General features: G+C 42.2%; 1 protein-coding gene and 1 pseudogene across 14 annotated transcripts in view; one reads left to right on the plus strand and one right to left on the minus strand.

Moving 5' to 3' along the window:
* Window positions 1–25,071, plus strand: part of CPEB3 (cytoplasmic polyadenylation element binding protein 3) — a 241,514-nt gene that overhangs the window by 170,903 nt on the left and 45,540 nt on the right. For all 14 annotated transcript variants that reach the window (XM_032136767.2, XM_058436214.1, XM_058436213.1 and 11 more), the window contains one exon: window positions 9,065–9,183. In XM_032136767.2, the coding sequence (XP_031992658.1) occupies window positions 9,065–9,183 (119 nt within the window). The remainder of the gene's footprint in view (window positions 1–9,064; window positions 9,184–25,071) is intronic.
* On the minus strand, window positions 2,382–2,961 carry LOC116457555 (succinate dehydrogenase cytochrome b560 subunit, mitochondrial-like; annotated as a pseudogene).

Consider the following 25,071-nt stretch of genomic DNA (forward strand, 5'->3'; position numbering starts at 1 on the left):
CAAAGATCAGATAGTTGTAGATATGCAGCATTATTTCTGAGGGCTCTGTTCTGTTCCATTGATCTATGTCTCTGTTGTGGTACCAGTACCATGCTGTTTTGGTTGTTGATTCTTTAAAAAAAACAAAAACAAAACTACACACCTCTTTTTAGAATGGGAGACCTTGTAGTTTTTTTTTCCACAAATTTTTATTTTAAAAAATGTCAAACCTACAAAAAAGCTCTAAGAATAATACAGTGAACACCTATATAGCTTTCTTCTAGATTCACCAATTGTTAGCATTTTGCCACATTTGTGCTTGCATGCTCGCTCACGCGCTCTCTCTGTCTCTCTTTCTCTATTATTTTTATATATATATATATTTATTTATTTATTTCGCCAATAGCCATTTAAAAGTAAGTTGTAGGCCGGGTGTGGTGGCTGACGCCTGTAATCCCAGCACTTTGGGAGGCCGAGGCGGGTGGATCACCAGGTCAAGAGATCGAGACCATCCTGGCCAACATGGTGAAACCTCGTCTCTACTAAAAATACAAAAAATTAGCTGGGTGTGGTGGCACGTGCCTGTAGTCCCAGCTAATCGGGAGGCTGAGGCAGGAGAATTGCTTGAACCCAGGAGGTGGAGGTTGCGGTGAGCCAAGATTGTACCACTGCACTCCAGCCTGGGTGACAGAGCAAGACTCCATCTAAAAAAAAATAAGTAAATAAATAAGTTGTAGGCTGGGCACAGTGGCTCACGCCTGTAATCCCAGCACTTTGGGAGGCCGAGGCGGGTGGATCACCTGAGGTCAGGAGTTTGAGACCAGTCTGGCCAACATGGCAAAACCCCGTCTCTACTAAAAATATAAAAATTAGCCAGATGTGGTGGAACTTGCCTGTAATCCCAGCTACTCAGGAGGCTGAGGCAGGAGAATCACTTGAACCTGGGAGGCCGAGGTTGCAGTGAGCCGAGATCATGCCACTGTACTGCAACCTGGGCAACAGAGTAAGTCTCTGTCTCAAAAAAAAAAAAAAAAAAAAATTGTAGACCTCTCACTCCTAAATATTTTAGCACATATCTCCTGAGAACAAGAAATATCGAGATTGTTTCAGTAATGTCCTTTACAGCAGTTTGTTTTTTGTTTGTTTTTTGTTTTTTTTTGAGACAGTCTCGCTCTGTCACCCAGGCTGGCGTGCAGTGGCACAGTCTCAGCTCACTGCAAGCTCCGCCTCCTGGGTTCTGGCCATTCTCCTGCCTCAGCCTCCCAAGTAGCTGGGACTACAGGCGCCCGCCACCACGCCCAGCTAATTTTTTGTATTTTTAGTAGAGACAGGGTTTCTCCGTGTTAGCCAGGATGGTCTTGATCTCCTGACCTCGCGATCCGCCCTCCTCAGCCTCCCAAAGTGCTGGGATTACAGGTGTGAGCCACCGCACCCAGCCTAGCAATTTGGTTTTTTATTTGTTTGTTTTGTATTTTTAGTAGAGACAGGGTTTCACCGTGTTAGCCAGGATGGTCTCGATCTCCTGACCTCGTGATCTGCCCTCCTCGGCCTCCCAAAGTGCTAGGATTACAGGCGTGAGCCACCGCGCCTGGTGCAATTTGTTTGTTTTTTTAAATCCAAGATCCACTCAAGAGATATAACAACTTGCATTTAGATTTTTTCTTTAATGAGTATTTTAATTTAGTTTCGAAAAAAAATGGTGCATGACTTGGATGAGAAAGCATAAAATTAAGAGGGTTTTCTGGAAATGCAAGAAAAATAAATAACCTTTAATATGTTCAGTGATAATTTTCTGGATCTTCCTCTTGTGTCAAAAGCTATATATATTTCTTTCTCAAAGCAGCTGCTCCAAGAACTAACTAGCCCTCTTTATCTCCCTCTAGCTGGGATAGACTAACTCCCCTCCACCCTCACCTCTCTTCTTTGAATAACACTGCATAGGTGTTAATAGCCTGGGCTCTCACCAATGAACAGAATTGTCCTTTAAGCCAGCAACCCACAGGCAGTGGGACCCAAAGCCTCACCCCTAGTCCCCAGGGCAGAAGCCACAGAGCTGGTATTGTTTCTACTGTCTCAGGAAGAAGGAGCCAAAAGCTGACCCTTGGCACAAATCAGAGGCCAATATGGAAAGAGAATAACTGTTTCTAGTCCCAGAGTAGGCAAGTTGTGGGCAAAAACGGGGAGTTTTTGCAGCCACCCCATCTTTAGAAACAAGGGGAAAACTGGACCCTTTTCCACTATTATGGTCTACAAGGTACTCTACTGCTCCAAGGGGATCTGAAAGCGCAAAAGTATCTAAACAAATAAGGAGAACTTTTCCCAGGCTGGAGATAAGAGTGACAAACAGACAGATGGGTGAATGTAATAATGCGTAGGAATATGATGCTGGGAACCTCTGTTCTTCATATGGCTGCCAGCCCTACAGAGGACAACACAGTAAGAACCAGGACAGCCACTCCAGACTGGTATAGCTGGGGAATCTTCAGGCCTTTTCCTAGGTCCCACATCAAGTGTCAGACCCCATTCCAGGTATGATACATGAGAGGGAAGATGAGTGCAAACTTAGCTGTGTGGATCAGTGCTGGCCCCAGACAGAGGGACTTCATGAGCTCCAAATAAGACTCAAAGTTCCCAGGGAGTAACAGGGCCGACATGCCAAAAAGAGAGGCCCCTGCCCTCAAAGTAGTACCAGTGCCATGGTGGCAGATGGCCATCGCCATGGGAAGAGACCAACTGTAGATAGTGACGTGGGGAGATACAGGACGGTTTAAACCTGTGTTCTTATTCCAGAACTGCTCCATCTCTTGTTTGGCTCTGGTTCCCAAAGGAGCAGCATTTCTGATACAGAGCTGAGGGCTAAAGTGGGCTCGGAGGCAATGTCGACCAACATGTCTCAGCAAGAATGTAGCCATCTTGGGTTCCACATTTAGTTGTTATATCTCTTTAATCTCCTTTAATTTAGACAGTTCCCTAGGCTTTTTGTCTTTTATATCATTAGAAGAGTCCATGCCCATTGTTTTATAGAATATCCTTTAATATAGTTTTTGTGGGCTTTGTAGCAGTTATATCTACATAGGCCTTAAATTATAGGACTAAAGCACAGGGTTACCACTTACTGCTATTAAAACAATGTCAGACCAGGCACGGTGGCTTACACCCGTAATCCCAGCACTTTGGGAGGCCGGGGCGGGTGGATCACCTGAGGTCAGGAGTTCGATACCAGCCTGACCAACATGGTGAAACCCCATTTCTACTAAAAATGCAAAAATTAGCTGGGCGTGGTGGTGCATGCCTGTAATCCCAGCTACTCGGGAGGCTGAGGCAGGAGAATCACCTGAACCCCGGAGGCAGAGGTTGCAGTGAGCCGAGATCGCGCCATTGCACTCCAGCCTGGGCAACAAGAGCGAAACTCCATCTCGAAACAAAACAAAACTGTCAAATGGTGACTGTCATAAAGACATTTTAAAGGCAAGTTTTTTATTAGGGATATTTAAAAGTTTATCTTGCCATTTTAGATGAGATGGTATAAATTAATGGGCTCTGGAAACTGATCTGGTTTAATTCCAGATTTCATTCCTGGGTTTTAATCTGAGAATTCCCTTAACCTCTCCAAGCTTCATTTTCCTCATCTGTAAAATGGTAATAATAACAACTGTATTTATCTCATAGAGTTACTGTGAGGATAAAATGAGCTGACATGTAAAATATTTATTAGCAAAGTGCCTAGAACATTGTGAGCATTTAGTACCTAATAGTTGTGGTAGTAGAGTTGTTGATAATTTGTACTAGGTATCAAATATTAAAAAATTATAACATGAAAAATTATGTATTTAAGAGATCAGGAAGCTTTGTTTTTGAAAGGTAGCCAAGAACATTTTGGAGGTTGTTATACTTAATGTGTTCTCCAATATTAAAAGAAAAAATCGCTGCTGGGTGCGGTGGCTCACACTTGTAATCCCAGCACTTTGGGAGGCTGAGGTGGGCGGATCACGAGGTCAGGAGATCGAGACCATCCTGGCTAATATGGTGAAACCCCATCTCTACTAAAAATTCAAAAAAATTAGCCGAGTGTGGTGGCAGGCACCTGTAGTCCCAGCTACTCGGGAGGCTGAGGCAGGAGAATGGCTTGAATCTGGGAGGCAGAGCTTGCAGTGAGCCAAGATCATACCACTGCACTCCAGCATGGGCAACAGAGCGAGACTCCTTCTAAAAAAAAAAAAAAAAAAGTCAGCCAGGCATGGTGGCTCATGCCTGCAATCCCAGCACTTTGGGAGGCCGAGGCAGGTGGATCATGAGGTCAGGCGTTCAAGACCAGCCTGGCCAAGATGGTGAAACCCCGTCTCTACTAAAAATGCAAAAATTTTCGAGGTATGGTGGCGGGCTCCTGTAATCCCAGCTACTCGGGAGGCTGAGGCAGAGAATTGCTTGAACCTGGAAGGCGGAGGTTGCAGTGAGCCGAGATCGCACCACTGCACTCCAGCCTGGGCGACAGAGTGAGACTCTGTCTCAAAAAAACAAAAAGAAAAAAATATTTTAATTAAATTTACACTTCACACACCTGGCCAATGAAATGGAATTATCCTAATTAAGTTCCTCCCCAAACCTTGGTGTTCCTTTTTCTCCCAGAAAATTGCATTGATCAATTTAGGATTGTTGAAAAAAAAATCCCTCAGTGTTCTACCCTTCTTCCCCAACCTGTTTGGCATCAGTGGGAAAGCAAGGAATTTTTGGCCATCCATTCCACCTGTAACTCAGGGTTGTGTTGGTGACAGTGACTAGGAACTGCTCCTGTTCCCTCCAGAGCCCTGTCTGATTTCATAGACTGGCTTGGAGCTGAGGGCCTCTCATAGCTTGCCACATCACTGAAGCCCCCACATACTCCTCAGGTTACCATTTCTGAAACTGGAAGAGTTTTATAATCATATTATCTGTTACTAGGTCCGAGGGCAAGAGAGAGCAGAGGAAGTTGATAATTTTTTGGCCAAGTTTTTTTTTTTAATACCTTTCAAACTAATAGAGAAGCTCTATTTATAGGCATAATTGGCTTTTACTTTAAAATATATTAAAATCAGAAAATAATACTACATCTGACATTCTTGTGGGGGAAATGGCTAATCATATATGAAAGCAGATATTCAGTCACTTTATTGTTTGTTTGCAGTAATATTCAGCCTGTCATTCAAGTAACTTTAATTAGGGCTTTTCTTCAGTATCTAGGTTACTTCTCTTTATTCACCAAATGCTTGCAAATGCAAAATAGAAAGTGCATATTATTAATTTGAATTCTAATGTTTATAATGAGACCATATGCAAAAACTCAACTTTAATTTTATCTATTACAGAAATAATTGAAAATGCAGTAAAAGAAAAATCAATACTCACATGACTTCCTAGTTTATGAAACACCTTTATATACATTATCTTACAACTTACATCTCTGTAAGGTAATTGGGACAAATATTTGGTTTCTTCATTTGACAGAGAAGAGAGCCAAGATTCAGAAATGTTAATATTCAAGTTCATGGTTCCACCACTTACTGGGTGATCTTGAACAAGTCACTTAATCACTCTGTGTGATTTCCTTAAATATAAAGCAGAATTCAAAATAGAGCCTACCACGTAGGGTGTGTGTGAAGACGAAATGAGTTAATGTCCACAAGGCACTTAGAACAGTGTCTGGTGCATAGTAAATCTCAATAAATGTTAGCTATTAGCCGTTATTATCACACAGCTAGTAAATGTTAGGACTTGTACCCGAATCTAGACCTTCTGTCTCCTAGTCCAGAACACTTCCTAGTACCATGTGCAATTTACCTTTTAGTAAATCATTGGTTGAATTTCCGCTTCACACTGACCTTGTTATTCTTGAAGGGATCTTTTTCTACTTTGTTTACTTTGACTTTAAATTTCTCAAGATCAAAAGGGAAATGTGTTTGAAAGATTCTTCCTGATTTTAAAAAATCCTCTGATTTCTGTTGTCATCTGGGTTTGCTTGACCTTGAAGTATCAGAAGGTGTTTTAGCAGGTGAAGATATCATAAAATTGTTTTCAAGAGTGATTTTGGGTGTTTCTGGTGAATTCTGTTTTGGTTGGAAGGCCTAAAGTGGGAAGTAGAGTTAGAAGAAATTGTTGAACTACAGCCCAGATTTTGGGGGTTGGGGGGAGTTCAGCCATATCTCTTATCTACAGTGCTGAGAGAATATTGCCATTACAGAAAATGGCAGCTTGGTGACTTCAGAGTAAAGATAATTGTTTTGACACGGGATTATTTATAGTAAAAGAGCCATCCTGAAGAAATTGGTAAACTGTTATGGACCATTTCCTGGGAAAGGAGAAATTGTTTATAGATATTTCTCTTGATAATAGTATTTGTAGCAGGCTTTTACTTGTGACTCCCAGTTGTTTTTATCTACTGCCAGTGTAGATATTTTATGGCTGTGAGATGGACCTAAGTGAAAATCTGCATGCTTTTGTGGGAGCTACTCAGCTGCTATAGGGAGACAACCGCCTTTTCTTTGGATGCCCAAGGTCAATGCAAAACTGGATTTGATGTTGAAGATTGCAGAGGGTGGGCAGTGATGTGAAGGAAAAATGGAGTCAGCCAGGAGGCCTTCATGAGGCAAGGAATAAGAGAAAGCCCCAATTCACTGGGCATGCCCTATCACCAGGCCTTTTTGATGTGTACATAATACAGTATATACATAGATGGAGTACTCTGACTGCAGGATGTTCAATATGCTTATGATCTTTGTGGATATCTGTACCAGTATTTAACTTGGTAAGACAGGAGGTTTGAAAGATCCTGCTGAGACCTCCTCTTTGTGATATTTGGACTTTTTAACCCACCTTATCTCTAATATTATCTTTAGTAAGTAGAATTAATGTCCTCATATTAAGTGAAAACACTGAATTTTTAAGATTCCCTGGCACCTGGTGATAGTTCAATACTGTTTGCAAAAGAGGATATGAAGAAATGATGTATTTATTGTCTTTTCTAGTTTCGCAGTCTGGTTTTATTTTTCCTGACTAGCCACCTACAGAATCTTCTGACCTATGCAGCATGAGACCAAACCCCAGAAAACAGCTCTGGGTCCTAAAACCTTAGCAGTCTCTCTCTTGCAACTACATGGCTGCCCATTCAGTTTGGTGCCTTCTCCTGTGTGTTAGTTTCTGCCTGCTATGCTGGGGAGTGGCTGGTCTTTTTTTCTGCTATATTTGCTTGAATGCTCTGTATAGTAGATGGGGAGTTGGAGAAAACGCTAAAAATGAATAGCCATTATCCATTGCCACTGTCATTACATGTTGCCCAGGACTCCAGAGAGCTTTGCTTCTTAGCCAGTTGATTATGAATTAAACACCTCTGATGTGTGAGAATCTTCTGTATGTGGGGATTCTTATCCTTCTTTGCCATTTACATTCTTCTGATATGCAATGTACCAGAGAAGAACAGTATTGGTGATGGTTTCCTTTGAGGTTAGTAGCAGAGTTGGGAATTGAGGAATGACAGCTGAGAGATTTAGCAAAGCTAGCAGGGTTGTAGAGAAGTTGAAAGCTTAGACTAGTTCATGATGGGCCTTTGCTTAGTCATCATTTATGAATGCCAGTGTGGCCACAAGTGCACAGGTGGCCCCTTGAATATCTGTTGCTCTCTTTAAAGTTTTTGCTGATTCTCCCAAGTTGGGCCTTTGCTCCTTATGATTTCAGTGACACATTTTGTCCCCACTTATCTCCCTCAGCTTTGTAGTGAGGAGTTAATTGTCTAAATGTTTGTTTCATCTACTTCATAAGTTTCTTTACAAGAGGAACCTGGGGCCGGGCGTGGTGGCTCACACCTGTAATCCCACCACTTCGGGAGGCCGAGGCAGATGGATCACTTGAGGTCAGGAGTGTGAGACCAGCCTGGCCAACATGGTGAAATCCTGTCTCTACTAAAAATACAAAAATTAGACAGATGTGGTGGCGGGTGCCTGTAATCCCAGCTACTCGGGAGGCTGAGGCCCGCAAATTGCTTGAACCCAGGAGGCAGAAGTTGCAGTGAGCCGAGATCATACCACAGAGATTGTGCCACTGCACTGAGATTGGGTGACAGAGCAAGACTCCATCTCAAAAAAAAAAAAAAAAAAAAAAAAAAAAGAAGAGGAACCTGGTCTTGCTCGTTTTAGTATTCTCATAAACCATGGATATGTCCCACTTATATCAGTTACTTGGTAAATCTTATGGAATTAAACTGAACAAAACTGGCTGTGTCTATGGAAATCCTGCAGCTAATGTCCATTTTTCTAGACCTACTGTACTCTGCCAAGAGGGTATCTCTTAGAGAAGCAGAGCACCATCATCAGAAAGAGCAGGCAAAAGCACACCAGCTTATTGTTGGCCCTTTTAAAAACTTTTTTTTGAAGCTTTTTGTGTGTGTGTTTGTGTGTCAACAAAGCTTTTTTTAAAAAAGCTTTGTTAAAATATCATTCACATACCATACAACTCACCAATGTGACATGTGCATGTCAGTGGTTTTCAGCATATTTACAGAGTTGTGCAGTCATCACCACAATCAATTTTAGGAAATTTATCATCCCAAAAAGAAACTCAGTGCTTATTCCCTCCAGCTTCCCCGTCCTAGGCAGCCACTAATCTATTTTTTGTCTTGATAGATTTGCTGGTTCTGGACATACTTTGTCTGGCTTCTTTCACTTAGCGTAATATTTTCAAGGTTTATCCCTGTGGCATGTGGCCAGCCTAGAGCGTTGTAGAAATTGGAAAGCAGGTGGTGCTTGTTTCCTGGCTGCTTGTTAGTTGTGGCTAAGGCCAATGGTGAGTCCACCTGCCCTCATTAAGGATAACCAGATGTATTTAGTGGAAATTCCATAGATGTGTTCTAAACTTGCTCCTGTGAGTAATTGTAAAAATTAAACAAGATAATATCAATGAGCACCTAACTTAGTTCCTGGACAAAGTCCCTTTGTCCCACTTGAACTTCTTAGATTTTAGTAAGAATTTGCCAAAATGAAACAACAGGTAATTTGTAATTGGTACTTTGAGTTTAATGTACTGATTCTTCCTCCACCCTTTTGTTTTTGCTCTCCCCAAGGCTATGCCTTTCTGCTGTTCCAGGAGGAAAGCTCGGTACAAGCTTTGATAGATGCCTGCCTAGAAGAAGATGGGAAACTGTACCTGTGTGTGTCAAGCCCCACCATCAAGGATAAGCCAGTAAGTAATATATGGCCAGCTGTTGCTTTTCCAGAGCACATATGCTGTTGGAATAGCTGACCTCCTCTTTCTGATAATGGAAATGCTGGTAACTAGGATCCTCTTACCCAGCTTGGCCTTGCTATGCAGTAGAGTTGGACTTTGGTTGGTGATGGGAAACTAATAACAAATTACTCAGTATTTCATTTTATACCTTTGGGACTGTGTGTAAACAAATATGTCCTTGTCTTTCACTTACAGCTCTTTTAAGCTAATTCCTATTCAGAAATTCTGAATTGAGGTAAATAATGCTCTTAGCGGTTTTGGCAGCTGGTTTCCGTCATTATTTCAGATCAAGGACAGGAGTTATTTATTTTTGAAAAAGGTCATAATTGTTGATGTTTATGTGCCTCTGAATGCAAGGCATTGTGCTGGGTGGTACCCTCAGCTAGTTAAATAGAGCCTTCTGGGTCAGGAGCTTACACTCTAAAATGGATAGTTTCAACAGAGCAGGAGAGGAGAAGGGCAGAGAACGTGGAGCTAAAACCATAATACAGGGTTTGTGGTGAAGAGTTTGTGGCTTCTGAGCCAGGGTATGAATGAGTAAGTCACTGGATAAAGGAGGAAGATTGTGTCCTTTCTCTGGCAGAAGAGCTATCAGTGGAGAAGGGGCAAGATCATGTCCAGAGCAGAATAAAATAACTTCGTTTATGTGACAGAAGTAGGGATCTGTGGGAAGTTGGCAGGGGTAGGGTGAGGTGAGTTTGTGTGTCAAGGCTTGGTGCTAGGTGTGGCAAATAGAGTAAAAATATGACACAGAGTGGGCAAGAGACCAGAGCTGTATATACCACAGGGCCTGCAGCGGCCTCTGTATGACTAGCACTGGAAGTGTGGGGCCTACTTAGCAGCTAGGTTTATTTTCAGAAATGTACATGGGGAAATAGTTGGATTGAATATAGAAGTTTTGAGTGTTGACTCTTGCATTGAAATATCTGCTTGGCTTTGAATAAATCATCTAATCCTTGCTGGACTGTGGTTTCCTCACCTGGAAAATGGGAAGAATAATCATTCTTCCCTGGGTTGTTGAGAGGCTCAGATAAGAGGAAAATGAATGTGAAAGCATTTGGTAGAGGTCAGATACTTGTACAAATTTAACTGGCTAATGTTGTCAGTCCTACATAGGATTCAATGGAGCAAGATTAGAACTCAGCTACATGGCAATATCTGTTGAGAAGGATGATGGCGTCTTGAACAGGGTTTACAACTGTTTGCTAAAAAATGATGTTGAGACTTGACCACCTATAAAGGGGAGAGTGCAGCACTTAAAGCAGAAGAGAGAACTATTAAAGAATGGGGATATTGAGAGTATTCATTGGAGAGTAAGCAAATGATGTGGAAAAAGAGGCAAGGATTTTAGCCAGTATAAAAGTGCCACTGTAATTTTCAAATTTGGAGACTGTTGCCAAATTTTGGAGTAGTATGAGTTTGGAAAGTCTGTACCCAAAGAAGAAACAAGCCCCCCTCCACACACACAAAAAATCTGTACCCAGCCAGGTACGGTAGCTCACGCCTGTAATCCCAGCACGCTGGGAGGCCAAGGCGGGTGGATCACGAGGTCAGGAGATCAAGACCATCCTGGCTAACACGGTGAAACCCCTTCTCTACTAAAAATACAAAAAAATAGCTGGGGGTGGTGGCATGTGCCTGTAATCCCAGCTACAGGAGGCTGAGGCAGTAGAATCGCTTGAACCCGGGAGGCAGTGGTTGCAGTGAGCCGAGATCGCGTCATTGCACTCCAACCTGGGCGACAGAGCGAGACTGTCTCAAAAAAAAAAAAAAAAAAAAAAATCTGTACCCAATTTAGTAGGGTCAGATATCTGAGAGGTAAATTCTCAACCTCCAGAGAGCCTCTGCTACTGGCATGCCAGTTGGAGAGAAGCTGGAGTGAGCTAGGAAGGTTTAAGGTCACACACTGTAGGAGAGGATTAGAAATAAATTTTTCTACATAAAAAGGCAGAGGGATAGTAGTACACATTGAAATAGTTAGTCCATGCAGGTTAAGAAGCTAGAGATGAACACACAGAGTTTATATACCTTAGAAGAATCATGTCACTGGCTCTGTAGGGAAGGAGAATAATATGCCTTGTGGGACAAGCCTTCAGCTGGACAGGGTGTCTCTTGAGCAGGGAGTGAGCAGCAGTAGGGGTCAGATGGAGGTGTTGTGGTGACAATGCCATTACTCTTGAGTGTTTTTAGTAGAAACACATATATTATCCTTGGATTGAAGGACTTTTGAAAATAATTAGTAGAATTATCTGTTTTGGAAATATTTATGGGGAAACTAACTTTCACTGTTTGTGTTTTGGCAAACTCTGCCTTATTACAGTTTTCATTTTCTGAGCCCAAGTGCAGCAGTTTTACTGTAGCTTGGTGAATTCTGAATGGCGACTGCCAATCACACATTTCTTTGACCCAGGCATACTCAGAATTTCCAGCATAAACAGTTTTAGTAAAACTTAGGATAGGAAACTTAAAAGTCCCCAAACACCTGCAATTTTAATGAACTGGATCCTATTTTGGGTTCCACTCTTTTGTCTCTTATTTTTGAAACCTTCTCTTACTTGGTTTTAGCTCCACATCTACCACCCCACCACCACCCCCCGCCTCATTTATTCATATGTCCCTACCTAGGTTCTGGTACATTCCACCTCATTGTGCATGCTCCCATGAGGGGAAAAAAAGTAAGAACTGTGTTGAACCTTTGGAAGTAAATGAGGACCTTGGCAGTAGCTCAAGGCAAAGTCAACCTTTGGCACTCATTCACCAAACTTTTTTTGAGCCATGGCGCTTCCTTGCTCCAAGCTTTTGGCTTGGCTAGCCTTTATTTTCTACCTTTCAGGATCCCAGTGCCCTTGTTCTGTTGTTTCATTTTTTCTGACCCTCCCTGGATTTCTTCTTGGAAATACACCATGTTCTAAAATGACCTTGCAGATTTTCTACCCTTTATCTTTCTTTCTCATCGTTTCCCCTCAAACTCCTGTTCCCTTTGGAATAGATTAATCAGATTGTTTTTCTAATGCAGAACCTGATAGTGAGGTCTCCTTTCACCTATCTTGTCCAGGATCATACTTGTTTTTTTTTTAACTCGAATTCCAAATTTGTGGATTTCAGGTTGTATTAAGGAGATATTTTTCATCAGTGACTACTTCTTATTAAATTACTCAACTCAGACTATTCTGTGTATAGGTCTGGTCCTGAAAGATTGCAGAAGGAACTGTATTTATGGCCTAATTAGTTGACTTCCTCAGTTCCAAAGAATGGGAAGACAAATTGGCAAGAGCAAGAGGAGGTATTGAGGAGCTTCTAGATCTATGATTTTTTTTTCCTTCTCCGGTAAGAGGAGTTTCATAGCTCAGGTATCCCAGGCATATCAGAAGACAGCTGTGTCCATGTGCAAGGGTTCCAGTGAAGCAGGCAGACATTGTGCACAGTGGTCCCTCTCATCAAAGTGACTCTATTTTTTGACTATATTAATAGATTGAACCTGAAGGTTCAAGACAGCAAGCTAATAGAGCAAGGGACCTAGAAGGTCTAGCAGAGATAGGGGCTGAAAAAGAGTAATCTTGAAAAGAAGGTGGAGAAGGAGCTATTTAAGGTTCTAGAACATGTTGGCCAGAGATGTGGGATAGCAAACACCTTGAAAGGATTATCAGAGGAGTTTCCTGCTTCCTGCTCCTTATGATTTATTTATAGCACGATCACAATTTCTCTATATCCTGAAATACAACAGAGTGATTTTGCTATAAATTTAAAAACCATATTACCAAACTAAAGTATGCTTATGTGGGGATCCGTTCTTTATGTTATTGCTCAGGTAATGTGGTCATCCACTTAAAACTTGAAAAACAAATTTGAAAAGAATGGTAAGAATAAGGAATCTGGAAATAAAGGCCAATTTAATTCTTCAGTTTTTAATTATGTCCCATGTGTCTGTCATTCTGGTGTTTCCTCCTCCCCCTGTTTGTATATGAGTGGGATCTGTAGCACTTTTCAGTCACTCCTCTTTGGTTACAAAAGCAGTCCAGATCCTTTTCCCAGCTATTTAAGACCTTCCCAGTCTAGCTTCAATTTTTTTCCAACTTTGCCCTTTTCTGCTTTCCTTCTGAACCCCATATTTTAACCAAACGGAAATATCTATGCTCTCATCTCGATTCCTTTCTTCCTTCCTTCCTTCCTTTTTCTTTCTTTTTTTTTTTTTGATACAGAGTCTTGCTCTTTTGCCTAGGCTGGAGTGCAGTGGCGTGATCTCAGCACACTGCAACCTCTGCCTTCTGAGTTCAAGTGATTCACCTGCCTCAGTCTCCCAGGTACAGGCATGTGTCACCACACCTGGATAATTTTTGTATTTTTAGTAGAGACGGGGTTTCACCATGTTGGCCAAGCTGGTCTCGAACTCCTCACCTCAGGTGATCCACCCGCCCTGGACTCCCAAAGTGCTAGGATTACAAGCATGAGCCACCGCACCTGGCCTCCCATTTCAGTTTCTAATGCCTACCCTTAAAGACTCCTCACAAATGCCATCTCTTTCATGAATCCTTCCTTGATCTTCACATCATGTATCGTGAATGTTACCTATTATCGTAGCTATCTCCAGCCCCATCTAGAGCCATCTTTTTAAAATGGTGTGCCTTCCTTCAGACCACGTTTGAGTACCTGCCATGGTCAAGGCACAGTACTGGTTACTATGAATCAGAACATACTGTGAGTTGATATAAAATCTTGTGTCCAAAAGTTAATTAAATGGTAATGAGGGAATAGCCAAAAAAAAAAAAAAAAAAGGTTAATAGTATAATGCATAGATAAAATAAGTATAGGCTGGGTGCAGTGGCTCATGCCTGTAATCCCAGCACTTTGGGAGGCTGAGCTGGGTGGATCACTTGAGGTCAGGAGATCGAGACCAGCCTGGCCAACATGGTAAAATCCTGTCTCTATTAAAAATACAAAAATTAGCCGGGTGTGGTGGTGGACGCCTCTAATTCCAGCTACTCGGGAGGTTGAGGCACAAGAATCGCTTGAACCCAGGAGGCAGAGGTTGCAGTGAGCCGACATTGCACCATCACACTCCAGCCTGGGCGGCAGAGCGAGACTCCATCTCATAAATAAATAAAATAAAAATACAAAAATCAGCCAGGCATGGTGGCAGACGCCTGTAATCCCAGCTACTGGTGGGCTGTGGCAGGAGAATTGCTTGAACCCGGGAGGCAGAGGTTGCAGTGAGCTGAGATTGGGCTACTGCACTCCAGCCTGGGAAACAGAGCAGGACTCAGTCTCAAAAAAAAAAAAAAAAAACCCACAAAACAAGTATATAAATACACAGTGCCTATAGAACCTAGCACATAAAAGGTTCTCAAATATTTGCCAAGGTAATGAAGATAAAACAAAAGAATAAGATACAGATTATATACTTTGGAGAGTTCATCTATACCTAGAATGATGAAAGAAAACTTCCTGGATGAAGTTCATTTGAATTAGGCTTGAAGGATGAGGAGAATGTGGAGTTGGCCAAGGGAAGGGTAGAAGTATAGGGAATAAAAATTTCAGAGAAACGCAAAAACATGAACACAAAAATGGGAAATGGTGTGACATGAATGGAGAATATTTAGGTTGGTTAGATGGAGCACAAATATATGAAAGGGAATAGAGAGAAATTAAATTGGGCAAAATAGATAGAGACTAAGTTATAGAACACCTTGATTGTCTCAGTCCTTCATTTGTGTTGTATTTACTAAAGGTATTTCATTCTTTGTTTAGTACCTCTTAACACATAACTATAATTTTATCTTGGCCCATTTGAATCTGGTTTTTTATGTCCATCTTAGAATTCACGTCTAAGCCATCTCAGCATGTGTGTCATATCCCACCTCGGAAATCTTTAGCATTTCTGATCTTGATTTATTTGTTTCTTGAATTCTTGGTCTAAATTGTGGTTTGGGGCTGGGCACGGTGGCTCTCACCTGTAATCTCATCATTTTAGGAGGCTGAGGCAGGAGGATTGCTTGAGGTCAGGAGTTTGAGGCTGCAGTGAGCTGTGATCACACCAGTGCACTCCAGCATAGGCAACAGCGAGACCCCTGTCTCTCTAAAAAAAGAAAAGAAAAGAAAGAAATCATGGTTTGGACAACTTCCATCATAGGAATTTCTTCAAAGAAGGAATTTCTTTTCCAAAGTGAGAGAAATATCTCCTATTCATTATACATTTGATTTTTTTTTTGCCGTGGGTCTCTGAATCTGCAAATTGGTCCAGAGTTTCTTAGTGCTTGAATCTTTGGAAGCTGTATTTTTTTTTTTCAAGGAGGTCTAAAAAATGTTGCATTTCTGGCCGGGCGTGGTGGCTCACGCCTATAATCCCAGCATTTTGGGAGCCAAGGCAGGCGGATTATGAGGTCAGGAGATTGAGACCATCCTGGCTAACATGGTGAAACCTCATCTGTACTAAAAATACAAAAAATTTAGCTGGGCGTGGTGGTGGGTGCCTGTAGTTCCAGCTACTCAGGAGGCTGAGGCAGGAGAATGGTGTGAACCTGGGAGGTGGGGCTTGCAGTGAGCCGAGATCGTGCCACTGCACTCCAGCCTGGATGACAGAATGAGACTCTGTCTCAAAAAAAAAAAAAGAAAAAAAGGAATGTTGCATTTCCATTGTACTAAATGGTAGCTAGTGGACAAAATAGCCAATGCCACCCCTTAAGGGATAATGTTCAGTGTTTTCCAGAGTGTGTTCTGAAGAATACTTGTCCCATCAAAGACTAATCTCTTGAGAGGATCGTTGACAAACGGTTTCCTCATAATGGTAATAGGTGTCATTTTTTGAGCACTTACTTTGTGCATTGTATATCCATTTTGTCTTTTAATTAAAGTTTCCTTAGCCAAAATCATTTGGGAAACATTGATATATTAAGGTTCTGAGAAGTCTTACGATATATACATTTGTGTAAAATTGTTTAATCCAGCATTTTACATACCTGCTTTGGGGATGATACTCGTGCAGATTCCTGTGGAATTAGTATTCCATGAAGCTCGTTCAAAGAATAGGCATCTTTCCAGGAAAAACTTAGGTAACCTGAACTTTTATGTGTACGTTCCTCTCAAGAGTTTTAGTAATCAGCATGCCAGTAACAACATCCTTGTCCTAGTACCATGGAGCTGAAAGTTCACATTTATGTAGACATTGGACAAAGTTGTCTGGCTGGAGTACAAGATTGCCTGAGACTGAACCTGAAAGTTAAAATAGCTGGTTACAGTGCTAGTTTCACTGATAACTCATTTTTCTCAAGCTTTGCTAACTGCTAGTTTTGTTAGTAGGTCCAACAAATGTCCATTGGTCATTTCTTGATGCATTGCAAATAGGCATAAAGAGTTTGGAGAAAAAAGAGTGGTTAATCACTCACTAGTAAAAATTCATGCTGACTTGTCCAGGAGCCTATCTGGAAGCTGTGACTGGTGGCCAGTAGCCTGGAGGACAGGGAGCCTTGCAGGCACACAACATGATTTTAGTGGAAAGAGTACATGTAGACTGTTTTATAAACCTGGAGTTCAGTTCCAAGATGACTTCACTCTTCTGATCCTTAGCTTCCTTAGCTCTAAAGCAGGGATAATTTTTAGAGCATATGGTGTGGTGCTGTTTAAGTGTGACTGTAAAATGCCTAGCATAGTAGTGCAATGTAAGTGCTCAAAAGTGATTTTTCTTTCAAAAGGGAATCGGCTATCATGTTTGTGCTTTCTGAGTGACGAAGCAGCATCAACAGTGATGATGAACACTAGATAATTCTGATCATTGAGTGGGTCTCACCTAGTGGCATCAGAAATTTGCATTCATTAAGCCCAAGACCTTGGGCATCCACTGGTGACCAAATATACCCTATTTTCCTACCCCTGGAAGGTAGCTCTCAGTGGAGTGAGGAGAGTGATCTGGGAGCTGTAGAAGAGCAGCTGCTGGACATGTTTTGTGACACCAGTGTCAGCACCTCAGGAAAACATTTGTTTACACACCAAACTTGCACAGAGCACTCACTAATGGTTAGGCACTGTGCTGGGCAGTTGAGATCCACACAAATATATGGTTTCAGCCTTAGAGGATCTTAGAGTCCAATAGAGGGAAATAGACATATGACCAGTAAGTGACCTAAGGAGCTGCAGATGCTCTGAAAACCTGAAAGTTAAAATAGCTGGATAGAAGTATTAGAGGGAGTAGTTGTGATGGGGAGAGTGCTCAAAGGGCAGAGTATGCAGATGTTTCTGAGGCAGTCAGAAAAGCCTTTAGAGAAGTGTTGACTTGAGTCTTCTGGGCATAACATTTAATTGATAATGGCTTTATTAAATCAAATATAGTGCAAAGATATACATAACCATTTTCATAGGGCAGTTTATGCATGCTCTATTTCTTCACTGAGTGCCCTTATGAAACAGTATACCGAATTGTTCGAATTGTTCATCAGTAACTGAAGGTCCCAAAGGAGTTGTAAAGCCTATAGCTTCCTTGCATCAGATAATAGGCTCTGCAGCCTGGTGACAGGGGCAGGAGTTTCCTTTTTGTACCTGGACTGTTTCCTAAACCTGAGGTGGACTTAGAGCATCCAAGGAGGACGTGGAAGAGTTTCCTAGGGTTACTTTTGGCTCCCTGTCTAGGAAGAATCCTGGCTATTTTGATGAAGATTTTCTATTTCTACTTGGAGACTACTTGTATCTAGGGAATGGGAGGAATAGTCTGAGTGTGAGAGTTAACAGCCTTTTGCCTTGAGGCCTGACGGAGGTCTGACTGAAGCCCATAGAGCTACCTAGGATATAGAAGTCTTATTAAGGCTAAAGATTCTGATTAGCTGTTCCTTTCTCTCCACTACCCCCAGAAGATGCAGGGAAGGCATCTCTTCCTCTTCAGCACTTGAGAATAATAGATAGCATCTAAACTCCTGAAATTGGCTGACCTATTTGTTAGGGAGCTATGTGGTCAAAATTATGTTGAAATGAGATGCCAATATCAGTGTGCTGTAAAGAGTCTAAACCACAATTATTGTTGTGGCTCTTAGTTTTGGTGATTAATAATAAACCAACTCCTTATGCCATGGAAGAGATAAAGATGCCTCACAAACCACAAACTAGTTTATTTACTTATTGAGACAGAGTCTCCCTGTGTCACCCAGGCTGGAGTGCAGTGGCATAATCTCGGCTCACTGCAACCTCCGCCTTCCAGGTTCAAGTGATTCTCCTGCCTCAGCATCCTAAGTAGCTGGGATATCAGGCACATACCACCACGCCCAGCTAATTTTTGTATTTTTAGTAGAGACGGGGTGGGGGTGGCGGGGGTGGGGGGGCGCGTTTCACCATGTTGGCCAGGCTGGTCTCGAACTCCTGACCTCAAGTGATCCACCTGCCTTGGCCTCCCAAAGTGCTGGGATTACAGGTGTGAGCCATCACACCCGGCCACAAACTAGTTTATTTCTGATATTGCTGGGGCAATCCAGTCATTTTGTGAAGTCTGTGATGCTTAAAATAGAATTGCTGACAGCTGGGGTGGGTCTGAGTTCATCACCACTACAACTGAGCTGTTGCAGCTGTATGTCAGCAGACCTAGGTTTAGCTGACTCATCCTGGCTATTAGGATGAGCTGGGGTGCTGCTGCTTGTTGGGGAGAGCAGTCCTGATGGTTCTGCAGTATTGTTTTTCCAATTTATGTAGACTAAAAGGATTGTAGGATTGGGGAGAGAAAAATGGAGACTTTTTTCCTAAAGAGCTTGAGTTTGAAGGGTACTGAAAAGAGGAAAAGGAAAAAAGAAATCAGAGTACGGGGGAAGTAGCTGAGCTCTGAACCAGGTCCTTTTTGGGAAAAACAACATACGGCTTTGAGGGGGGTCTTTGGTCAGGTGGTTTCCCTAGCTGGCCACCTGATTGCACTGTTGAAACCAAATGGTTTGCCATTTGGAACTGTCTTGAGATGAACAGATGAAAATGAAATCCTATGCAATAGGATGTTCATGTGATGAGTGTTGTAACCTAAAGAAGGGACCATACAGAGTGAGATGTTAAAAATGAGCTTGACGATATGTATTGGTAGATGAATATCTAAATACTAAATTGTAACTGAGAGAACTCTAGCTGTAGGGATATGTGGTTATGTTGAGAAATTTGAAGTCTTGAGGTTTGTGTAAAAAACTGTTCTTAGCCGGGCACGGTGGCTCACGCCTGTAATCCCAGCACTTTGGGAGGCCGAGGCAGGTGGATCACGAGGTTAGGAGATCGAGACCATCCTGGCTAACAGGGAGAAACCCCTTCTCTACTAAAAATACAAAAAATTAGCCGGGCGTGGTGGCGGGCACCTGTAGTCCCAGCTACTTGGGAGACTGAGGCAGGAGAATGGTGTGAACCCGGGAGGCGAAGCTTGCAGTGAGCCAAGATGGTGCCACTGTGCTCTAGCCTGGGCGACAGAGCAAGACTCTCTCTCAAAAAAAAAACAAAACAAAAAAAAACAAAAACCGTTCTTATTGGCTGGGTATGGTGGCTCATGCCTGTAATCCCAGCACTTTGTGAGGCTGAGGTGGGCGGATCACCTGAGGTCAGGAGTTCGAGAGCAGCCTGACTAACATAGAGAAACCCCGTCTCTACTAAAAATACAAAAGAATTAGTGGGGCGTGGTGATGCATGCTGGTAATCTCAGCTACTTGAGAGACTGAGGCATGAGAATCGCTTGAACCCGGGAGGCGGAGGTTGCAGTGAGCAGAAATCGTGCCATTGCACTCCAGCCTGGGCAACAAGAGTGAAACTCTGTCTCAAAAAAAAAAAAAAAAAAAAAAAAACAATGTTTTCTCCTTGCTGCTGGGGGGAAACAAATATGTTTTCTCCCTGCTGCGGCAAGGAGGGAAAACAAAAACAAAAAATTGTGTTTTCTCTTATCCTGTAATTAAATTAGATACAACAAAAATATTTTCCTGAGACAAAGGCTGGTTCTGTCGCCCAGGCTGGAGTGCAGTGGCTTAATCACAGCTCATTGCAACCTCAAACTCCTGGGCCTAAACGATCTTCCCACTTTAGCCACCACACCTAGCTAATTTTGAAAAGGTTTTCATAGAGACAGGGTCTCACTATGCTGCCCAGGCTGGTCTCGAACTCCTGGCCTCAAGTGGTCCTCCAGCCTTGGCCTTCCAAAATGCTGAGATTATATAGGCATGAGCCACCATGCCTGGCCAAAAATGCTTCTTTTTTTTTTTTTTTTTTTTTTTTTTGAGACGGAGTTTCACTGCCCAGGCTGGAGTGCAATGGTGTGATCTCGGTTCCCTTCAACCTCCGCCTCCCGGATTCAGGCAATTCTCCTGCCTCAGCCTCCCGAGAAGCTGGGATTATAGGCACCTGCCACCACATCCAGCTAATTTTTTGTATTTTTTTTTTTTTTTTTTTAGTAGAAACAGGGTTTCACCATGTTGGCCAGGCTGGTCTGGAACTCCTGACCTCAGGTGATCCACCTGCCTCAGCCTCCCAAAGTGCTGGGATTACAGGCGTGAGCCACTGTGCCTGGCCAAAAATGCATTTTATATTTAATTTTAGCTAAGAGGTTCTGGTCAATTGTCAATGAAATTTTCATTTTAGGAAATGATGTTATCATATAGCATTCTGTTTAAAGAAATAACACATAGTAGAGGTCAAGCACAGTGGCTTATGCCTATAATCCTAGCACTCTGGGAGGCCGAGGTGGGCGGATTGCTTGGGCTCCTAAGTTCAAGATCAGCCTGGGCAACACGGCAAAACCCTGTCTCTACAAAAAATAAAAAATTAACTGGGTGTGGTGGCACATGCCTGTACTCCATGTACTACTGTACTCTAGCCTGGGTGACAGAGTGAGACTCTGTCTCAAAAAAAAAAAAAAAAAAAAGATGACGAAGAGACCCATATTGCATGTCTTGTTTTTCCTAGCCCTTGACCTAATTGTATCCCTATTAATGACCTTTAGTTTTAAGTAGGATGAAACTTTAGTTTTTATATGGAGCTATAATTATTTTACTCTTTATTGATAAAAATTTCAAACTGGGCCAGGCATGGTGGCTCACGCCTGTAATCCCAGCACTTTGGGAGGCTGAGGCGGGCAGATCACTGAGGTCAGGAGTTTGAGCCCAGCCTGGCCAACATGGTGAAACCCTGTCTCTACTAAAAATACAAAAACTAACCGGGCATTGGGGCAGGCGCCTGTAATCCCAGCTGCTCGGGAGACCAGGGCAGGAGAATCGCTTGAACCCAGGAGATGGAGGTTGCAGTGAGCCGAGATTGTACCACTGCACTCCAGCCTGGTTGACAGAGCCAGACTCCATCTCAAAAAAAAAAAAGAAAAATAGCCAAACTGGTTTGGTAACATATCTTTTATACAGTTTAGCCAGAAAACTTTCAGTTCTTTGAACAGCTATCTAATGTTTCAGTTTAGTATACTCTTAATCATTTAAAGTTAAACTCTATAGAAGCGAACTTTTCAGAGCAATAGCAAGAAATAAGTGAGGAAAAGGCCTGGGATGGAGTGAAGTTTCTGAAAACTTCACGCTGAGGCGGGTAAATCACCTGATTTAGAGACCATCCTGACCAACATAGAGAAACTCCATCTCTACTAAAAATACAAAATTAGCCGGGCGTGGTGGTGCATGCCTGTAATCCAAGCTACTTGGGAGGCTGAGGCACGAGAATCAGTTGAACCTGGGAGGCAGAGGTTGTGGTGAGCCAAGATCGTGCCATCGCACTCCAACCTGGGCAACAAGAGTGAAACTCCATCTCAAAAAGAAAGAGTAAGGTATACTAGGGCAGAATTATTGGAAGTGTAGGTATTAATAGGTGTCATGCAAAAAATGGGGTCTATAGAAATAATTTTAGAAATGCTGAGTTAAACAACATTGAACAGATTTTTCTTTTTTTTTTTTTTGAGGCGGAGTGTCTCTCTTGTTGCCCAGGCTGGAGTGCAATGGCGCGATCTTGGCTTACCGTAGCGTCCATTTCCTGGGTTCAAGCGATTCTCCTGCCTCAGCCTCCCAAGTAGCTGGGATTACAGGCATGCACCACCATGCCTGACTGATTTTGTATTTTTAGTAGATATGGGGTTTCACTATATTGGTCAGCCTGGTCTCAAACTCCTGACCTCAGGTGATCCACCCACCTCAGCCTCCCAAAGTGCTGGGATTACAGGTGTGAGCCACTGTGCCTGGCTGAACAGATTTCTATAGAATTTCTTAGAGCCTTTAATTAAGTACACTAATGGGTGCCATGAAACTCCAAGAAGGAGAAGATAATCTACAGCTTTTCCCCAACACTGCTTATCTGGCAGACCAACCCTAGGGACCCAAGTTCCACAGAACACACTTTGGGAAACCTTGAAAAGGAATATTAGTGATTTCACTACTAACTGTTGATATTATTAATGTTAAGTTCTTTTAGATTTCTTGAAGGCTGATGTTAAAGTCACTATATGGTATAAATTATTATATTTATACCACTCAGCACTGTGTTTGGTTTTTGTCTTTATTCCTAAAAAGATTTTGCCCTTGGAGATAAGCAGTTATATGAAACAGAAGATAAGAATTTAGAAGATATGTACTTCAGCCAAAAGTAGTCCTCAGGAGAGCTTCCATAGGAATACGTGCTTTAGAGAGAAGCTAAAGAAAAATGATTTTTGTATTTTCTCTCATATGTGCTAATGGAACAAAACATTCCATCATTGTGAGCTGTGTGGTAACTAAACTCTTCAAGCCAAAGATCATGGACTGGGTGGGGCCCATGGCATAGATCTGGTCTGCAGATAGTTTTATTTAGCCTGTATAGTGACTTTTAACATTTGAATTAGTTCCTATTTTAGAATCTTGAAGTTTCACTTAAAAATCTGAATTTCTAGCCACTCTTGAAAAATGGAAAAAGTCTGACAATACTTAGGCAAGTGGTAACTACTTGCTGGAGCTGAGAACTAGTTTACTCCAGTGTGTTACTGCCTGCCTGCTAACCCAAATGTGGCTTGACATTTGTGCTACCTGTCTGACCCTATGGTCATTTGAGTTTGTGTGACCCCTACCATAAGGACATGCCATGGCCCAAAAGCTGGTGCTTCCCAAAGGATATTGTAGCCCCTTTTTAAATTTTTATTTTATTTTGAGACAGGCTCTCACTCTGTCACCCAGGCTGGAGTACAGTGGCACAATCTTGGCTCACTGCAACCTCTGCCTGCCAGATTCAAGTGATTATTCTCCTGCCTCAGCTTCCTGAGTAGCTGGGATTACCGGTGCCCGCCACCAGGCCCAGCTAATTTTTGTATTTTTAGTAGAGACGGGGTTTCACCATTTTGGCCAGGCTGGTGTCGAACTCCTGACCTCAAATGATCCTCCCACCTCGGCCTCCCAAAGTGCTGGGATTACAGAAATGAGCCACTGCACCTGGCCAGCAACCTCTTTTTAGAGTCACCTTTACAAGAAAATGTGGTCAGGCTGCTCCAGGAAGAAGTGCTGGAATCATGTCAGGATAATTTCAGGGAATCTTCACTATTTCTGGGTAGCATCCTTATGCTTGTCCTCAGGATGCTGAGGCTTTTACTGCCCCTTTAGCGCCTACTTGACAACATACTGGAAGAGTTGTTTCATTCACACACCTTCTTTCTCACAGTCACAGAGTTAGCCCTATACAGTTGTTCCTAGGTTTGCATAAGGGATTGGTTCTAGGACCCCCCTCAGATACCAAAATCCATGGATGATCAAGTCCCTTATATAAAATGATGTAACCTATGTGCATCCTCCCATATACTTTGAATTGTCTCTAGATTATTTATAATACCTAGTACAATGTAAATGCTATATAAATAGTCATTCTACTGTAGTTTTAAAATTTGTATTATTGTTACTGTTATTTTTGTTTTAAAATATATTCTAGGCTGGGCATGGTGGCTCACGCCTGTAATCCCAGCACTTTGGGAGGCCGAGGCAGGTAGATCACCTGAGGTCAAGAGTTTGAGACCAGCCTGACCAACATGGTGAAACCCCATCTCTACTAAAAACAAACAAAAAAAATCAGCCAGGTGTGGTGGCACACCCTAGCTACTCAGGAGGCTGAGGCAGGAGAATTGCTTGAACCTGGGAGGTGGAGGTTTCAGTGGACTGAGATTGTGCCACTGCACTCCAGCCTGGGCGACAGAGCAAGACTCCATCTCAAAAAAAAAAATGTTTTCTATTTGAGATTGGCTGACCCTGCCTTGCAGACTCAGAACCCGCAGATATGGAGAACCAGTTTTGTATAGAGAGAGGAAATTTATATTGAATTAGGACAGAATTCTAATTTCATCTATTCTCAAAAATAATTATTAAAGAAACAAAGATAATTTTAAAATGGTCGTTTTATTTATACTCTCTTTCCACAAAATATTTGAATTAGCTTATAAAGTATGATATTACAATGAAGTAAGTGTGTGTGTGTGTGTGTGTGTGTGTATATATATATATATATATATATATATATATAAATCAGGACCAGAAAATATATCCAAACAAAGAGTAAGTCCAGAAGGATAGAACATGGATATCAGGACCTGAGGTCTGGAGAAACAGGTCTAGTGTGAGAATGGGCTTAGATTTCAGAGAGAAACCAGAGTGTGAGTGCAACTTTTCATACAGATAGTACCACAATATTATTTTTTGCTTAGTATATAGAGTGTGTTGATATTGTTCTATGTTAATTCTGCATCTATGTTGATTAATTCTGCAGAGGTGACAGCTCTGAGCAACTGTTTTCTGGTGGCAGCTGGGAAATGTAGGTTTCGTGTATAGGGTTAATCAGCATTGTGTCTTGAGCCCTCTTCCTGTATTTTTACCTAATCTACAATGCCAAGCATAAAGGAATGGGTTGTGTGCAATGTGA

The sequence above is a fragment of the Hylobates moloch genome, unplaced genomic scaffold (genome assembly GCF_009828535.3).
Source record: "Hylobates moloch isolate HMO894 unplaced genomic scaffold, HMol_V3 SCAFFOLD_3, whole genome shotgun sequence".
Taxonomy (NCBI): Eukaryota; Metazoa; Chordata; class Mammalia; order Primates; family Hylobatidae; genus Hylobates; species Hylobates moloch.